This window comes from Pseudopipra pipra, chromosome 5 (genome assembly GCF_036250125.1).
Source record: "Pseudopipra pipra isolate bDixPip1 chromosome 5, bDixPip1.hap1, whole genome shotgun sequence".
In the NCBI taxonomy this organism is placed as follows: domain Eukaryota; kingdom Metazoa; phylum Chordata; class Aves; order Passeriformes; family Pipridae; genus Pseudopipra; species Pseudopipra pipra.
This window is the reverse complement of record NC_087553.1, coordinates 17,620,509-17,637,898: the sequence shown is the minus strand read 5'-3', so window position 1 is coordinate 17,637,898 and position 17,390 is coordinate 17,620,509. Positions and strand designations below refer to the sequence as shown.

The 17,390-nt window shown below is 41.3% G+C and overlaps 1 protein-coding gene across 3 annotated transcripts in view; it reads left to right on the top strand.

The window, feature by feature from the left end:
• Positions 1 to 16,121, top strand: part of AGK (acylglycerol kinase) — a 37,162-nt gene extending 21,041 nt beyond the window's left edge. For all 3 annotated transcript variants that reach the window (XM_064654716.1, XM_064654715.1, XM_064654717.1), the window contains exons 8-15: positions 423 to 492; positions 1,277 to 1,356; positions 3,435 to 3,492; positions 5,708 to 5,852; positions 6,942 to 7,039; positions 9,273 to 9,343; positions 13,619 to 13,703; positions 15,642 to 16,121. In XM_064654716.1, the coding sequence (XP_064510786.1) occupies positions 423 to 492; positions 1,277 to 1,356; positions 3,435 to 3,492; positions 5,708 to 5,852; positions 6,942 to 7,039; positions 9,273 to 9,343; positions 13,619 to 13,703; positions 15,642 to 15,779 (745 nt within the window). In that variant the 3' untranslated portion in view covers positions 15,780 to 16,121. The remainder of the gene's footprint in view (positions 1 to 422; positions 493 to 1,276; positions 1,357 to 3,434; positions 3,493 to 5,707; positions 5,853 to 6,941; positions 7,040 to 9,272; positions 9,344 to 13,618; positions 13,704 to 15,641) is intronic.
• The last annotated feature ends 1,269 nt before the right edge of the window (positions 16,122 to 17,390 follow it).

Below are 17,390 nucleotides of genomic sequence, written 5' to 3'. Positions count from 1 at the left end.
CCCAGACACATGAGCTGAGACCAGTCTTGTGCCATCCCCTACCACTAAAATAAAACAATTATTTGGGTCCTTAGTGTGTTAAGTATCTGAAACAGCAGGTAACACAGTTGGCATATGATCTGCCAGGTTAGCTGAAGAGGGAGGAATCTGTGAAAAGCTTAGGCTGAGAATTTCCTTTTGCTTTTTGTCTGTTTTGCTGTTTGTTAGGACTCAGGCTTTGTCATGTGTTGCAGCCACCCATTTTGCTTTCTAATTTCAGTGAAGTGCAGCACTTTTCCCCAGGGTTATTATGTTTGCTGAAAAAAGGCCCCACCTGGACTTGTACTGGAATTTTCTAGAAAAAAATGTAATTTTAAAGCTTACCCATTTCCTTCCTTCCTGTTTGTTTTCCTTTGCTTTTTTTTCCCCTGTTTGTTTTGCAGACATATTACTAATGCTACACTGGCCATTTTGAAGGGAGAGACAGTTCCACTTGATGTCTTACAGATCAAGGTAAAAGCATCTGCTTTTTTGGAACTCAACATTCCTAAAACTTTCCTATTCTCATGTTTTTGTGTTTATATGGACTGCTTTTCCTCTGTGTAATGCTGTTACAAATTTTGGTTTATGATATCAGCAATTCTGATGGCAATCATTTCTCCACTGTGACATCAGATAGTCTAACTGGGAGAAAACAGCAGAATGCCTGAACATCAGCTTTTTTGAGGCTCAGAGAGTATTGATGAATACAAAACTTAGTAACAGGGATGTCTCTGTAGCAATGTTGAGAGACAGCAACAGCAACAGCTGTCTGAGCTGATTTGGTGCATTCATATGTATTGTGCCGTTAATAGCTTTCTTTGACAAACTGGAAAATGTAAAACAGGAAAACCTTTGGCTGTGCCCTGCATGGTTTTTGAATATTGTTTTTCTGTTACGTTGTAGAATAGGCTTGTCTGCAGTGAGAGTGGAGTGTCACTGTGCAGAGCTCCTTGCTCTTGGCTGGCAATATCCACAGTATGAAACAGCCATTGCAGGGTGTGCAGTCAAACTCAGTCTACTTCTTCAAAATTTCACCTCTTATATTCCTCTCCACAGCAGACAGGATGTACAGTGCTTAAATTCTGCTAAGCTTTATTGCTATTAGGTGTTTATCATACCCCTTCTGTTAAATGTCACTTTTGGGATTAATCAGAAATCAGTTTTTATTTAGAAATGCTGTTTTTCCGACTGCAGAAAATAAATTTGGAAACAAGGTAAGAGAAAGTAATTTTGCAATCCTTATTTTTCTTTACAGGGAGAAAAGGAACAGCCTGTATTTGCAGTCTCTAGTTTGAGATGGGGATCTTACAGAGATGCAGGAGTTAAAGCTAGCAAGTAAGAAAATACCATTTTTGAAATTGTGCCTCTTTTAGCATCTGTTGCCAAAAAGATATAACCCCCTCTCTTAAGTAAGTCTTTTTTTGAATGTAGGCATTTGACAGACAGAGGCACCCACTCTTGTTAGGTCTGACATTACACACATGGGAGTGTAAGATGTATCAGCATTTTTGTAATTCAAAATAAACACTTATCTGGTGCTCGCCTGTTCTTTTAAGTATTTACTTTCTTCTTGCCTTGTGATATCCGCTTCTGGAACTTTGTTCAGATCATAGCAGGGGGAAAATCTCTCCCTTGAGTAAAGTCTAAGTAAAGTAATTGGCCATTGTTTTTCATCACTGCCAATGAAAAGGTGCATGTGAACTCTGTAACTCAATTCCAACAAGGGACATCAGATAGATGTAGAAATGCCCTGAAGTTCCTGCTGGAAATGGCGTGGACTGTGCTGCCTGATGACTGTTCTCTGAATGCTAAACTAATAATTATTGGGCTTTCTCCAAAAGGACATTTAACATGCCATGTCTGTGTATCAAATGACAAGCATTGTCTGGTGAAGGAGCAGCAGTGCCAAAGCAGCTCACTTCCCAAACTCTTGTGGAGGGAACGCAGCACATGCCTCGGGGGTGCAGCTCTAAGGAAATACTATGTGCTTTGTGAAGGAGCCATCTTTGTCAGGAAGGAAGAGGTAGCTGACCTCTGGAGTCTGTCTGGCAAATATTTGAGAGGTTTGAGAGGGGATGGGAGAGATGCTGTAAACCGTCAGGTCCCTGGGAAACAAGGAACGTTCTTAGTAGGCTGTGTAGGTGCTGACTTGGCTTTGCTGCAGTCTCTCCTGCAGCCCCAAGTTCAAGGAAGTGCACTTCTCTTTGCTCTGCACTCTGATTAGGCTTCCTGCCCATGCCCTGTTTTTTGCCTAGTGCCAGCCTTCACATCTTTTCCTGCAGCAGTTCCCTTTTTTAAGAGTCTTTTGGACAGAGTACTGGAGGCATAACAGCACCTCTTGTATGTGAGGCAAGAATGTTTTCTAATGCAGAGAAAATGCAGAGAAAATGTGCCCAGCTTGGAAAGCACTTCAGCCACAAATGAATGGGTGCTCAGAGTCTGCTTGGAACAAGAACCATGTGTGCTTGTCCTGTTTTTATAATTCTCCACTTCATCTGCTTTTGGTCCCCATGAGGGATGAGTTATTGGGCTAAAATAAACATTTGGTGTATTTCAGTACAACTGATCTTATACTGAAAAGAAGGCACCTATTTAAAGGGAGTTAAGCTGTAAGACAAAGTTCCAGAAATTTATCTGACTATCCCTCTGCTAAGCACTGTCCTGCTGGAGACTTGGTGCTGATTTATGTCATTATTTTACAGACAACTTCATGGCTTGATGGGAGTGGTGGACAGTTGCACACCTTAGTAGTTAGGTGTGCAGTACCTAGGTCTGCAGACTTAGGTCTGCAGTACTCTTGACCTGATGTTGTTTAATGTGCTTTGCTGACCCTGTTTGCTGGCAGACAGTGATCAAAATGTGCACCAAGCCTGCCTAACTGTAGTCACATCCCTGGATTCTATACAGTTTGTAGATTCTACCAGCTGTGTGGCTGATCGGATTTTTATTTTGTAAAACACTGATGCTGATGTGAGAATCCCCTGGGACAAACGAATGTTTTCTGGCTCTGTTCTTTTGTCTCTGAAGCTTTTGATTTTTGTTTGTTTCCTCCAGCATAATGCTTTATTGCATATTGTGGAGGTGCAAACCACCAGCTGTTGGACCACAGGCCTTTAAATCCTCCCCAGTTGTGTCACATAACCAGGTAAAATTCTGCTAGTGAGATGTCCTGCTGCCTGTAGTGAAGATTATACACTGCATTTTGGTGATCTGTAAATCAGGAAAGGGATGTCACTGCTAAACTGCTGGTGATGTGTAGAAACTGTCTTACAGTATCAAAAAGCTAAAAGTTATCAGGGAGCACTAATTCAGTGGCAGACAAGTCTGTGTGCTCTGACTGCATGCAAGGTTTCTCCCTTTCCTGGTATTGACCCCTGGATATCTTAGAAGGTCTGTTTGTGTTCTCTTTTCAGGTACTGGTACCTTGGGCCTCTGAAAACCAAAGCAGCTCACTTTTTCAGTACATTTAAGGTAAAAATTAATTGTGAGGAAAGTGTATGGGAAATGAAAAGGCTGACTTTGCTTTGTATAATTTATCTGCTAGTTTTTGTGAAGGATTCTGGTAACAATATACAATGGGAGTGAAGCTGGACTTGTTAAAAAACCTATCAATTGATAGACTTACTTAGAAGAGATGAAGGGGAAGAGAAATGCTTTTTTAAAAATTCCCTTTACTGAAGATCTGTTGCTGCAAGATCACCAGGGGGAGCCAGTAACCCCCTGTGAAACTGGTGAGCAGCAGTGGTGGTGAAGATAAGCACCAAAGAGCTCAGTCACCTTTTCTCAACAGCCTTTCTTGTGATAACATTTCACTCTGATTTATTCACCTGGCAGAAGGGTCTATAATTAGACTGCTCATGCACATTGATAAGGCTTCTTTGTGTGGTAAAATGAACATGAAGATTAATAGCTTATATCTCACCTTAAACTTTTCTGTTGCTTAAAATCCTGGAAAGATTAAAATTTGATCTGCATGAAAGGTGAGACAGTTTCACACACATGCTTTTCCTGTTCTCTGAACATATAAGGATCCTAATGAAAGGCTGTGGAAATACCCAGGAGCTGGTACAGTAAATCAGACTGTGCAGTCTAGTCATGCTGTCTGTGATAGTGCCAATGATTCTTTTATAGGAAGCTCCTGTAAAAGGGAGTTTAATGGTAATGTATCTGTGAAAGTTGGGTTGGTTTTTTTTTTTTTTTTCCTCCCCCATCCCCAGGAAGTTGAAGATGATGATAGTGTGCTGGCATTCTAGGTAGAAACCTCCTCTTGATTTCTCTCCAACTTTTGTTGAGTCCTTAGCCTCAGCTATGGGCAGTGATAGTGGATTTCACTGGTGAGCTATTCATTGTGCATTAAAAAGATCTGTTTAACCTGCTGAAGGTTGAAGTGGCCACTTTTTCTGATATTGCAATAGAAAAGTTTCTACCTGATCTCTCCTAATTATGGTATTTATTGCTTTATGTGCTTCTTATGTTATCATTCTGTTAATTTCTATAAGAAGTGGCTCCAGCCTGTTGAGCTTAATCTCTTCCTGGCTTGTCTTTGCTGCTGCACACTTCATATTTTCTGGTTTTGCTGTAGCTGTCTATTGAAACAGGGTGACCTGTAGCTGAAAAAAGTGTAATGGGAAAGGGCTCACCTCTGGTATTGGTAGGGACATTGTTGTTAGTGTTATCATCTCTTCTAAAATATACCGGCTTAAATTATCACAACATTGCTGCTTTTCCCTTTAAGCCTTAATATTTATTGTTTGTGTATTGCCCTAGTGATACAACCTCTGTTTGTTCTCTTTATTGTGTAAGTATGATAGTACACTCCTTCCTTGCTCTCAGAGGTGTGAACTGAATTAGCTTAACAACCTGTGCTGTATGATCCAAAACTAATTTTAAAGTTTTGTGCATAGAAAAATAATTGTATTGAGTTCATGTGGGCTCTTGGCTGTTTTGTTTTACTATATACATTTAAAATCCTATTAAGTGATTTCCTCCCTTAGTCCTATGTTTGGAGCATTTCAGAAATTATTTTCAAAACGAGAAAAAATATCATGAAGAATAATGTGTTAGTACTTTTTTCCCCATTTTTTTCCCCTAACATGCTTTATAAAGTACACCTGACTTGCCTTAAGACCTGTTGCACTGCTGTCTGTAAGCACCTGACTATCAGATCAGATCTGGATTGTTTGAGTTGTTGGAGAACAAAGGCCTGCCAGGTTTCAGTGCCCCTTGGCTGCACACAGAACTGTCTTTGTCTGTTTGCACTGGATCCCGCTGTGCAGTTGCTCTTTGAGGTTCCCTCGTGCCATGCAGAGACCAATTGTACTTTCAGACATTAATGTTGACCTTGCTGGTTTTGGTTGTTCCCTCCAGCCAGAAGCAGCTGTGTCACCCTGCCACACATCAGCAGCAAAGAAAACATCCCTTTGCCCTCTGCTCGTAGAGGGAAAAATGCCTCACTTTGTGCGGGGAAGGAGTAGGTTAGTGGACTTGGGGACTCTTTGAAGCTGCAAAAAATGTCATCTCAGGTATGAATCTGGAGGCTGGAGACCACAAAGTAGGCTGAGGCAGTGGTGGGGCCTGGGTAGATCTCAGGAGTACTTGGGAGCACAGAATAAATAGGCTAGAGGACAAAACAGGTAGGTGCTGAAATGCCTTTATGTTCTGTCTTTCTTTTTCATGTAAACTCAAGGAGTGGCCTCAGAAACATCAAGCTGCTCTCATGTATGTGGGTCCAACTGAGAGACCTCCAGAAGAGCCAGAGGGGAAACCATCAAGACCTCCTTTGTATGTGAGGCTTTACAGACGGCTTCGCTCATACTGGTCACCTCCAAAAGGTGAGATGTGTATTTTGGCATAAACTCACAGGCAGGTTCTACTCCTCTAATAGACTGAGGGGGTGTGTGAATGTCTGCTTTACTTTTGTGCTCTTTTTTAATTACTATTATTTATTAATTTATTTGTATTAATTTTTTTAAACTGTGATTTTGTCAAGATACTTACAGTGGGGAAATGGAACAGAGTAGTCCTGCCAGTGCTTGTGGTCCCATAAACAAAGATCCATTTGTAAAGAACCCAGGGCATTCCCTGGACTCAGAGTTGCTTGCCATTGCTGTGGAGGCCTCCTTAGGGAATACTTGGCACTTTTGGGTGAACTTCTTGAAGTTTTCCAGTGGAATGGCTTCTTAGTGAGCCTGGTGAGAGAGGAGCAGCCCTTGTTTTCCAGGGTGGGGAGAGTTGCTGACACAGAGCAATGAATGTTACTTAAAATAGAACAGTAAAATTTGGGCCATGCAGAAGCCCTAAGTTTCTCACAGTACATTAAATTTCTTTCTGTATCATAAACTTTCTTCTCTGTGAGCCTTTCTTGGGTGGGCTGTTGGCTGGGCAGTGCACCTGGCAGAGCACAGAAGGAAGGAGAGTGTGTATGTTGTGCAATCTGCTGTGATGCAAAGACCTCATTTCTTCTTGGCTGGCAGAGGTGATTCATACAGAAGCATGAATTAAGTGACCTGTGTATGAGAACTGAACCGGGGAGTTTCCTCCTATAGAAAATACATGTTACTACAGCATCCTGAATACCAGATTCCTGGTTTTTTGGTAGCAGCACTTCATGTGTTTTCTAAATGTTCCTGTAACTAGCCCAGGAGATCTGTTAATCCCTGGGCATAAGGACTCACAGGGCTGTCGTTTACTGTGCTTGACAGTCTTTTCTGCTACTGTGTGAAAGCTGATGCTATTTTTTTCTTCAGTACTCCCAAGCTCCCTTTTCCTTTTATAAGATTTTTACATTTTTAAGAATCAAAACTAGTGGCCACAAAGGCTCAGAGTGATTTTTGTGTCTGGCATTGATGTTTCATGGTTCATAATGATCAGTGCAGTTGAATTCCACTTAATGATTGATTTCTTCTCCTCTTAATATGCAGAATTTCCCCGGGAGGTAACCCCCGAGGACTGGGAAGAACTGAAGCTCTCCACCATTGAGCTTTCCATTGCAACTCGGAACAGGCAGCTTGATCTAACAGTAAGACCATAATATAACTGGATTCCAAATGCTGGCTGGCCACAGAGTTTTCCTTTCTTGTTAAACTCCCATTCTTGTGTCTACATAAATAAAACTTACTGCCTTGTGCAAGGAGAGGCCCATGACTGAATCCAGGAATGGGCAAGTTTCAGAGCCAGTGTAAAAGCACTGGAGATGGATGTAAAACTGGGATGCAGTGGGATCAGGAGGAATCTGTACAAGGTTTTCACTAGCCAAACAAGTTTTAGGGTTGCCCATGAGAAAACAAAGCATCAAAATAGGCATTCCATTCCTTCTTCACCATGTGAGAGTGATTCTGTTTGATCAACAGAAGTGCTAGAAGGAAGTTGAACCTGAATGTCTGGCTGGAATTTTGCCTTTTTCTGTCTTCTTTTGACTTGCAGAGCAAAGAGTTAAAAAGAACTGAGACTAGGGAAATGACAGGGGCTACACCGATTTGAAGGAAAGGAAATGCAGGTTGTTGTGGAAGAGTAGAACCAAGGCAGCAAAGGAACTGTACCTGTCATAACCTTCTCAGCTTGTTCATGCTGTCCATTAATTGTTTTAAAACCTGTCTTTAGCTTATGCCTGTGTTTTGGTGCAATTTTACTGCTGTGGAAGCTATTTGAGTAGATGTCAGTCTTTAGTTTTACTGGAAAACACTAACACAGGTGAGCTTCCCTTCATGTCCTCCTCATGGCTGCAGGAAACCATTGCCACTACACCCAGATTAACAGGAGGTGTTGAACTTCCTGCAACATATTTCTTGCTCAGAATTTAGGTCTTTAAGAACATGAAAATCTGAGTTATGTTGATATGTTATTTTGTAGGATCAGAAAAGAAAATAAAGCAGGCAAATATAGTCTTTTAAATGTTCTCCCGTTTTCTCCTTATAATGTAACACATGAACTTTAGTTTCTCATTCCTCAGTGGCTTATGATTTGCACTGTCAGTGTCTTAGTAATGGTAGAGGCTAGACAGAGACTAGTATTTGGGGTTTTAGTGGTTTCTAGATGGTACTTGAACACAAGAGTTTTGGTTGCTGAACTGGATTGGAGTCAGTGATGTAAAATAAATACAGACCTACCAAGAACTGAAAAAGTATCTGTTTGCCACAAACTAGCCCTTATGTCTCTTCTGTTGTTTTCATTGGTTTTGAGTTGTTTGTTTTGTCTCCTTTATGTCTTCAAGATGCATTTTAATACTCACTGGTACTGAAAAAAAGAAGTGATGTAGGGTTCTCAGGTCTCTTGCATGGTTTAGAAAAGTGAACAGGTTTATGTAAGGCGAGTTGTACTTCTCTGTTTCTAGATCTGGAAGTATCTTGATGCTGCATCTTTTTTTTCTACACCTATGGACCCCTTGCATCTGCTTATAACTCCCAGTCTTGAAGCCGTTGTCCCTGCAGCCATCAAAGCTGAAGAGCAGCTCTCTCAAATCGATACCAGGCCATATCTGCTGACTACTGTCAGCCACTCCTGTCTCTCTGTCTCACCTCAGATTCATGCCTAGGCTGCCCTCTCGAAGAGAGCTGATAAAGCCATACAGATGCAGCTCAGACAGTGCCAAGACTACCTCTGCAGAACAGCAAATAAACTGAGTTATACTAATAGATGCATTTATTTTTACTTTTGTCATTTTGATTGCATCTGCACTAGGACTTCTGCCAGGACAGAAATGTTAAAAGAAATAAAAAGAATAAATTGCATCTTAATCAAAGATGCTTTCCTGGAAAAACCTTTAGTGTATACTCAGTTTAAGAGCAGGCTGTAAATATGAAAGAAGCTAAGTAAGGAGTTTAAAGGATTGATACCAAGGACACTTTGATTTCCAAATTGTATTGTTTAAAATTCTCTTACTGTAGTGTTTGGTGGCCAAACGTTGTATCATTGTACTATTGCTGAAATTCATGAAAGACCCACTGAATAGAAATAAATTAGTAAACCTAAAGGGTCTGCTATTGTCTTTAAATGTAACGAGAAGCCAAATGTGTGACTTGTTATTTTGCTTCTTGTGGTATTTCTTTGAATATTCATCAATGGGAAAATACTGTCTATAATTTATAATTCAAATCTCAAGTTGAGATTTGAAAAAAAAGCATGAAATGCAGAAATGCATCTTCTGAGTCCTTTTGTGGGACAAAGGACTGGGCATTGTGTGAACATATTGCAGTCTCATGGGTGTGGCATTTTCAAATGTTAACTGCTTGATTTCTGAATCCTTTTTTGCACAGTGCACTGAGGACTTCATGGACATTTGCATTGAAGCAGATACTGTCAGCAAAGGAGAGTTTGTTCACAGAGGGTGAGTGTGGGAAGGCTGCAAAAAGGTGACAGAATCACTGTGTGAGTGGGAACACAAATCCTGAAAAGCTGGTTTTCTCTAATCTTGTGCTGCAAAGTTCAGAAGCAGAAGACAGCAAAGGACACCAGTCAGTAGTGCTTCATGAGGATTAATGATTTTGTTCTTTAAAATTCTTACTCATTTTCTGTAAACAAGGCAGAACTCCAGAGCCTGGAGTGTCAGAATCCAGGACCTGGAGTTCTTTGTAGCTTCTGAGTTTACTGTACCTTTCATCTTTTCCCATGTTGCTCTAAGTCAGTACTAGTTGTATATTACTGTCATAACCAAGTTTTATAGACAGCCATGCAGACTTATCCCCAGAATCTTTTAGCCCTGGCTGCTCAGTGGATTGAGAAGTGGGTCACAGAGCTGATAACATTTGTACTAGTGATACCTGGAATTTTTGAACTGTGATTAGACAGGCCCTGCTGTCTAAGGGAAAAACTTCCTTAACTCTCAATAACTCTTGTGAGAAATTAGATCTGAGCTGGACGAACTGTTGGAAAATGTGCATTGAAACAGGGACTTAAGGCAAATGTCTTGGTGCTGCTTGTATGTGGAGTAAGAAGGCTGCAGGTATGAAGAAGAAGCATAGAGAGAAAAAGTGAATGTTGTCTTGTTCCTCCAGCTCTCACCAGATGCAAATCACAGCTGTCTTTTCCAGTTTCTTCATACAGTCCCACTCACAAATACATTGCATCTTCAGTGCAGTTTTTACCAGCAACAGATTTTCCTGCTAAATCCAAGAGTACTTTTTATTTGTTTTTTTATTTGCTGTTTTTTAAGTCTTAGAGCTCCCTCTAGTGAAATCAGTGGGAGGATTTCAGCACTGTTTGTCATCACCTTAATAATTCCTGCTTGTATCTCTTGTTTATGATACTAATGGCAGCTGCAGGCCCGTTTTTTGGGCATCTCACAAGCCTCAGTGGGAACAGAATCTTCTTACCTATGCATACACTGTAGGTCAGGTTACCCTCCTGCAACTGCTCTTAAGTTGCATGAGCCATGTGGACCATAGGTTGCTCGGGACTGAAATCTTTGAGGGCTACAGAGGGAAAGGAGGAGGAGAGTCTCCTATTAGAAACCAGAGGAATCTGGTCTCCTAAAGGAGGGAGACAAAGGAGATGCTACGCTGGGTTCTCAAACACTTTGCTAGTGGAAAAAATGTAGATGAACTTGTGTGATTTAAGGGAGGCCTATCCAAGTGTATTCCCACTGTAAATAATGTCTCCCATGTCGACTGGACATGCTCCATGCAGTACTATGGCATATTTTCTGACTGCAATTTGAGTGTCATGCAGAAAAAGTCTCTCATGAGCATTAACATTGCCCTGCTGTCTAGAGCTAATTAGAGGCAGTACCCAAAGCTTTGAGCTGCTGTTCAAGCAAAGTTCAGAGAAAGAAGCTCTTTTGATTAAATAGTGCCCAAAAGTCTACAGGTGACAAAGAAAGAGGGGTGTATGGGGTGGGGGAACAGCAGGAGGGACTGGTTAGTTGTACAGAGAGGAGTCAGATAAGAAAAAATGTGCCCTGTTTGTGTAAGGCAGAATCAGGGTGTTCAGAGATCCCACAGGGCCTTTGGCAGTGTGCTTTGAGTCAAGCCCATTATCAGAGGCTCCCCACTGTGCAGCACCAACAGGATTTGTCTTTGGAAATGTGTGAAGAAGCTCCTTCTTTTTTCTTCTCTTTTTAATGCATAGTTTAAACTCCACCAGAATTTTGGGGGGTTGAAAAGGTGTTTAGGGAAAATACCTTATTAGTGCAGATATCAAGTTTTTTTTATATTGAAGAGGGCACTGGCAGGAGCTGATGAGAACTGATGGATCACACAGAGGAAATTACACATCCAGCAGGAAACTACCATGGAGGTTCAGGCAGTGTGTGTATGTGGGGATGCATCAGTGTGCTGGAGGGCAACTGCTGATAGATTTCAAAGAAAAGAGTAGGTCATCCCAGGTGTATAGAAGTGCCCTCTGGCTGTGGATCAGATTTGTGTGAACAAGAGCATTTGCAGCAAGGGTAGAGCTGATGTTTAAGATAAGGTGGAAGAAGAGGTGGTTACAATGGTGTGCTTACTAAGAAGTGCTGGAGGGGAGGAAAGCAGGGATGGAAAGTGTAGCATCAGTAATCCACATTTTGTTAGCCAGCTTAGATTCTGTATATGAAAGTTTTGAGAGCTGTCACTCCAGAGCATGAATACAGTTACCAGCTACAGTGCAGAAGACTGGACTGTTTTGGGGTTTTTTTTGTTAGAGGACTTACTCTGAATCGTTAATCATTTAACATTGGCCCCTTCTGAACGTGAAAACTAGGTTACAGTTGTGTGTTCCATGCAGTAGGTGTTGTGGTTCTCTCTGCCTGTATTTTTGTGATTCAGTGGGATGCAACAATCAATGGAAACTGTTGCTGTTAGACTTTTCAGTCTCGTTCCTATTCTACATTGCTGTCATCTTGAGTAAGGAGCAGAGTCTAATGGAAATGAATTCTGATCCTTTTATACTGGGCCATCAGAGGGGCAGTCACTGCAAGTGGGGTTGTGTCTATTTGCTTCTACCAGTTTTCTCCTTTGACCCATCTTTGTTTCCATGTCTTGGCTCTTTTGTCTTGACCCCATAATTGCATCTCTATAGAGCTTCATTTGCTTTCATGGACCAAAAAAATCTGCTTGCTCACCAGAGTGCCATATCTAGGACCTTATATGTTAAACTCCAGGCAGGTTAAACTTTAAGTGGGTGATCTTGCTGCTTGTTTGTACAGCACTGTATAAACTGACAATATTGCATGCCATCAATGATTTATGATTTATATTGCTGGAGGATGTTTAATTCCCTCACAGTCACTCATCAATCTTTTATTCTATACATATTTGATTAAAACCAAATTTTCCACAGTTAATATTGCTTCTGTCCTTCCCTGCCCTTTCCTTTGGTATCTTTGCTTTTCTTCCTTTGACTTTGATTATCATTTCCTGTTTCAACCCTTGCTTGTCATGCTCTTTCTCTGGGATTTTCTGTGATTTTAAGAATCAGTTGCATTCCTCTGGGCATAGAAGACTTGGTGTATGGGGAGATTCTGACATGTTTTTGTGAGTTCTTTTCTTTGGGCAATATTTAAATAGACTCTTTCATATCAATCTACGAATAGATGCAAAAGCTGGGGACAGCTGGCATTGCCTGTCAGAGGAATATCTGTGATAATTCTGCCATGCTTGAGAGCTGTGAGGTATTAACACTGTTATTCTCTGCTGTCCTCTTTGCTATTTGTGTGTCTGAAGAGGGGTCCAAACTGAGAGGTTACTGCCTGGGGTGCAGTGACCCTTTGTCAGTGGTCAGTCAAAAGGTGATGCATGTTGTCAGTCAGGAGGCCAGAGGCAGGTCAAGCACACCCAAGAGCTTGTGCTCACTCTGCAGCAGCACACGTGGGGAGAGGGAATCACAGTGCCCTGTTCCTGTAACAGCTGATGCAGTGACAGGACAGCATCCTGAGTCTTGGAAAAGACCCCATGGCACTTGCACCACCAGCTTTCTAAGGCAGGCAGCTGCCTTCTATGTGCTCCCATTTGATATCCACAGAAGTAGGAAAGAAAGCAGCACTTCTCTAAATACAGTACATAAGTAAGAATCTTACAGGCACCATGAGAGAGATACTGACAATACTGGATATGCTATTTAGAATGGATAAAATGATGAGTTTCTGGGGGTTTCTTCACAAGAATTATATAAAAGCAGCTGTTAAGAAATGTCATTCTGATTGGTGCTGATGTTAAGAGTGGGGTTTTTGTTTGTTTTTAGATGGTAGTTTAGTGTTTCAATATAACTATAATTCTATCATTTTTTTGGCTTAGGGTTGTTTAGGTTGCTGGTAAGTTATGTGGGTGCATGGGATGTGAGGAGACAGTATTCACTGCAGGAATTGAACAGTTCAGCACAAAACTCTGCTCCTTTTTCAAATATGCAAAACTATGTTCAAATATATTCAGTGAGCTCAGAGCAGAAGCTGGGTGCAGGCTGTCAGTGCATACTGATATGTATTGACTGCAGCAGAAGAGGGAAGGTTTATTTTACTTTCTCACAGTTAAACCCACAAATATTTGTATATATACATAACCTCTAAGTTTATCAAATGCATAGTGTTTTATCACCCCACAATGAAATGTCATCCCTAAAGAAGGCTGTTTCCTTTCTCTCTTTCTGAGAGAAACACGTCCTTACCTTACCTCTCTTTTGGATTGAACAGAAGTCAAAAGATCCGTGACCCACATACGTGTCCTGAAGGGAGTCAGTGCATCCAAGCCAGCAGATGCATCTTGCAACTTCCAGAGGTGAGACAAAGACTTGGAAAACTTTGTCACCTTATTTCCTTGTACCCATTGATGCTGCACATTAAGAAATCCCTATTCCAAACCTGGGAGATGGATTACACTGCCAGTGAGACAGGCAGTTCCACAATGCAGCAACTGAGTCCCTGGCCAGGAAACACATACTGGAGTTCCCCAGCTGCTCTTTAAACCTGAGGGAGAGCTTCATTCTGCCAGTAAATAGTGGCAGATCTTTTATGAAGACAGTGATGATGGTTGTTGAGGATATTGCATATACACAGGAAATTCCACCTGAATATGAGGAAGAACTTCTTTACTGTGTGAGTGACCACAGCTGGAACAGGTTGCCCAGACAGGTTGTCGAGTCTTTCTCCCAGAAGATACTAAAGAACTGTCAGGATGTAATCCTGTGCTTTAGGATGAGCCTGCTTGAGCAAGGAGGTTGGACCAGATGATGCACTGTGGTCTCTTCCAACCTGACCCATTCTGTGATTCTGTGATATGCAGATCTTCTCCTTAGCACTCGAGACGTGTACGTTTTGCCCTAAAAGGGATTGTGCTGTAGAGAAGAAGATAAATATTAGAAGCTTTATGGAGACCAAGGAGGGGGAGACAAGGCAAGGGGGCTCAGATCAGTATAAGGAAGTGCCTCAGAACTTTGAATTGATGAGCCTGAGAAAGAAGACAAAACTGTGCCCGCCTGTTTAATTTAGATTTGTCTTTTTCTGCCTCTGGGACAGAAGAAGCTGTTATTGCAGCCCTGGAGAGGATAGTTTCTTGTTTTTACAAGGACATGAAATCAATCTCCTAGATAATTTCTATCTTCAAGTGATCTATCATTTGGCAAAATAATTCCATATTAAGGGCGAATAGAATGTGCCAAAAGGTGAAAAAAATCTGTTGCTACCGAGTGAAAATCCTGAATTATGATGTCATGATTAGCCAGCATCAAATGTAAATATGTGCATCAAATTCATATCATGGCAGTTTTGTGATTCTGAAAGAATACTCTGGAGAGCTGGGCTAAGTATGGCTGAGCCATAAAAAAGGATTGAGATATAAAATGAGCTGTTCATCCTGCGGCCGCTGCTCAGAGTGTGTGTGCGTGGCACAAAGCAGTGCTGTTCCACTCCATGACCCAGCTCCGATGAAGGAACTGGAGGCAGCTCAGAGGAGTCTCACCAGCTTTGCAGAGAAGTGGAATATGTTGATCCAGCTGGACTGCTTTGCTGTACCTGTGACTTCCAGAACCTATTCTAGTTTCTCTAGTCAGTGCTGTTCTGGTGTATGAGTTCACCTGGAGTTAGGTTGAGTATCCACGTAACACAGCCCTCCCCTGAGTCCAGTGCATGCAAAGCAGTCACTGAATTTGTTTTTAGGTAAAAGTCAGCCTGCCATTTTGATGAATGGTTTTAATCACTGGTGACTTTATCAGTGTTAAAGAAAACACTTAAGAAAATTCTACTGATGAGTAATTCCTGACCAGTGAATTACTTTGCATCTCATGTTTCAGATCAATATAGTGAAACAATACCAAAAGGGGTTTGTAATATGGATTTAATAGGAGTTACTTAACAGGCACTTCTGCAGATTAGGTTGTGTCACCACTGGCAGACTAAGATCTAAGTGCGTGTAATTGAGGTTCCAATAGCAAAGAATCCTTCAGTATAAACAATGTGGGTCATTAAAGCTTCCTAGCATTTAATTATCACTAATTAGTAACTAAGTGAGGCAACATCTTACGCAACAGACTCTTAATATAGTGAAGGATAGCTCTCCCTGTGTTGTGGAGAGCAGATGGGCTGGAAGGCACAGGGATAGGGGTCATCCTGGTCGAGACTCAGCTAAATGTTCAGTTGTAATCCATTGGTAAAATCGGGTATCAGCGTTACAGCATTGCTGAAATAACATGCTTGATGTTTAACTGTTATGTGCACACAGGGCACTGAGGGATCCTTTGGCATTGATAATGAGGAGTATGAAGCTATGCCTGTGGAGGTGAAGCTATTACCCCGGAAACTCCGCTTCTTCTGTGATCCCAGAGTGAGAGAGCAGATGCTCCATGCAGCAATACAATGAGAATTCATTTCAAAGGGGCCAGTGTTTACTAGTCTTACCAGGGTCTCTTCAAAGTGCATGAGACCTCACTAACTTGATTAACCCCAGCAGACTAATAAGCCTTTTGGCTATTTTTACGCACAAGGTACTTCCATTGGAAGTGGATGATTTGACCGGTCTCAAAGGGGTTAAAAATGCAAATGAAAATTCTGAGAAATGCATGTTAACTTGATGGCATCTTTTTTTTTTCCCCCTCCCTCCGAGAAGTCATCAGTGTTCCATTTACAGCACTGCAGGCTGAGTGCTGTGTGCCAGATGCTACTGCTGTAATGCCACTGTATATTAAAGTAAAACGAAAGCACACTTGTTCTTGTGTTCTAAGAGTTTAGGGCTATTTTACCTATGTATAAATCTGGAAAAAAATTTATTTTGGGGGGAGTGATGCTAAGGAATTCTGTGAAGTGTTGGGATTGCCACATTAAAACAGGTGGTTTGTTATCTGCTCCTTCACAAAATAAATTGGAGATTGGTGATACCAAGCTTTGGAGCAAGTTTCAAAACTCCCAATATGTATCTGGATGAGATATTTATGTCAGCCTTTTTCATCTTGCCAGATTCAACAGCACAGAGTTCCAGTAATAATATAGTAGAAATATATTCCTTTGATCAAGTTTAGGCATATTACACAGAAGCAAATTGGAAAACATCATTGACCCAAAGCTGTATGAGGTACATGTGGAAAGACTCTTTAACAAGCTGAATGAGTCTTTTTTTGTAAGTATTCCTTTTATTCCTGTAATAATATAACACAAGTAAGGGCATCCAAATAATTTTTATTATTCATCGTGTCTGGTTGCTCTCCTCTAATGTAAACAGTGCTCACCACTCCTTATGCAATCTATATCCCCTTGAGCCTCAGTACCTTAATTAGTTTTGTTGCTTTTCTGAGCTTTTGTTTATAGCTTTGCTTTAATTGCTGAAAGGAAATATTATTGACTTAGGCAAGGTTATGTGTTGCCCTTCTTATTGTAGCTTATAAACTCTCATGATTCTGCCTTGCTTACTGGAAGAAAAATCATCTTTATTTTTCTGATGTGATTGTTGCTTGTCTGTAGTCTCTGTGTTACACTGTGATGTAGTCTAAGTTCATCTGTTGACTCCTTGCTGTAATCAAAATACGAACATTAGTGAATTGACTTCCAGCTGCTTTTTTAAGGACTGCATCCTGGCTACATGCTGCTTCACTAGCATCCTCTGCTGGAGACTTCATAAAGGAAAAATGCCTTGAAAGGGAAAGCAGGGTTGGGTTTCTGCATGATGCTGGAACTACACTGAATGCTCTCCTTCCATGGACTATTCTGTGGAGAAACTAATTACCTAAACTAGATGATCTTTAAAGTCCCTTCTAGCCCTAACCATTCTTCACTAAGATCTCAGGGAGTAGAAGCCTGCTACTTCTTTTTCATAGTTATGCTGGTGATAGGTCCTGTTTTGTGCTGTCTTTCTTTTGGTTTGCAGCAATTAAGAGTGCCCAATGGACCCCTGGGTCACTCTCCAAGGAACATGTTGGCTGTGCTCTGCTCTTTTTGCTTGCCACAGAGACACCTGGGACGTTGCTCTGCAGCCACTGGC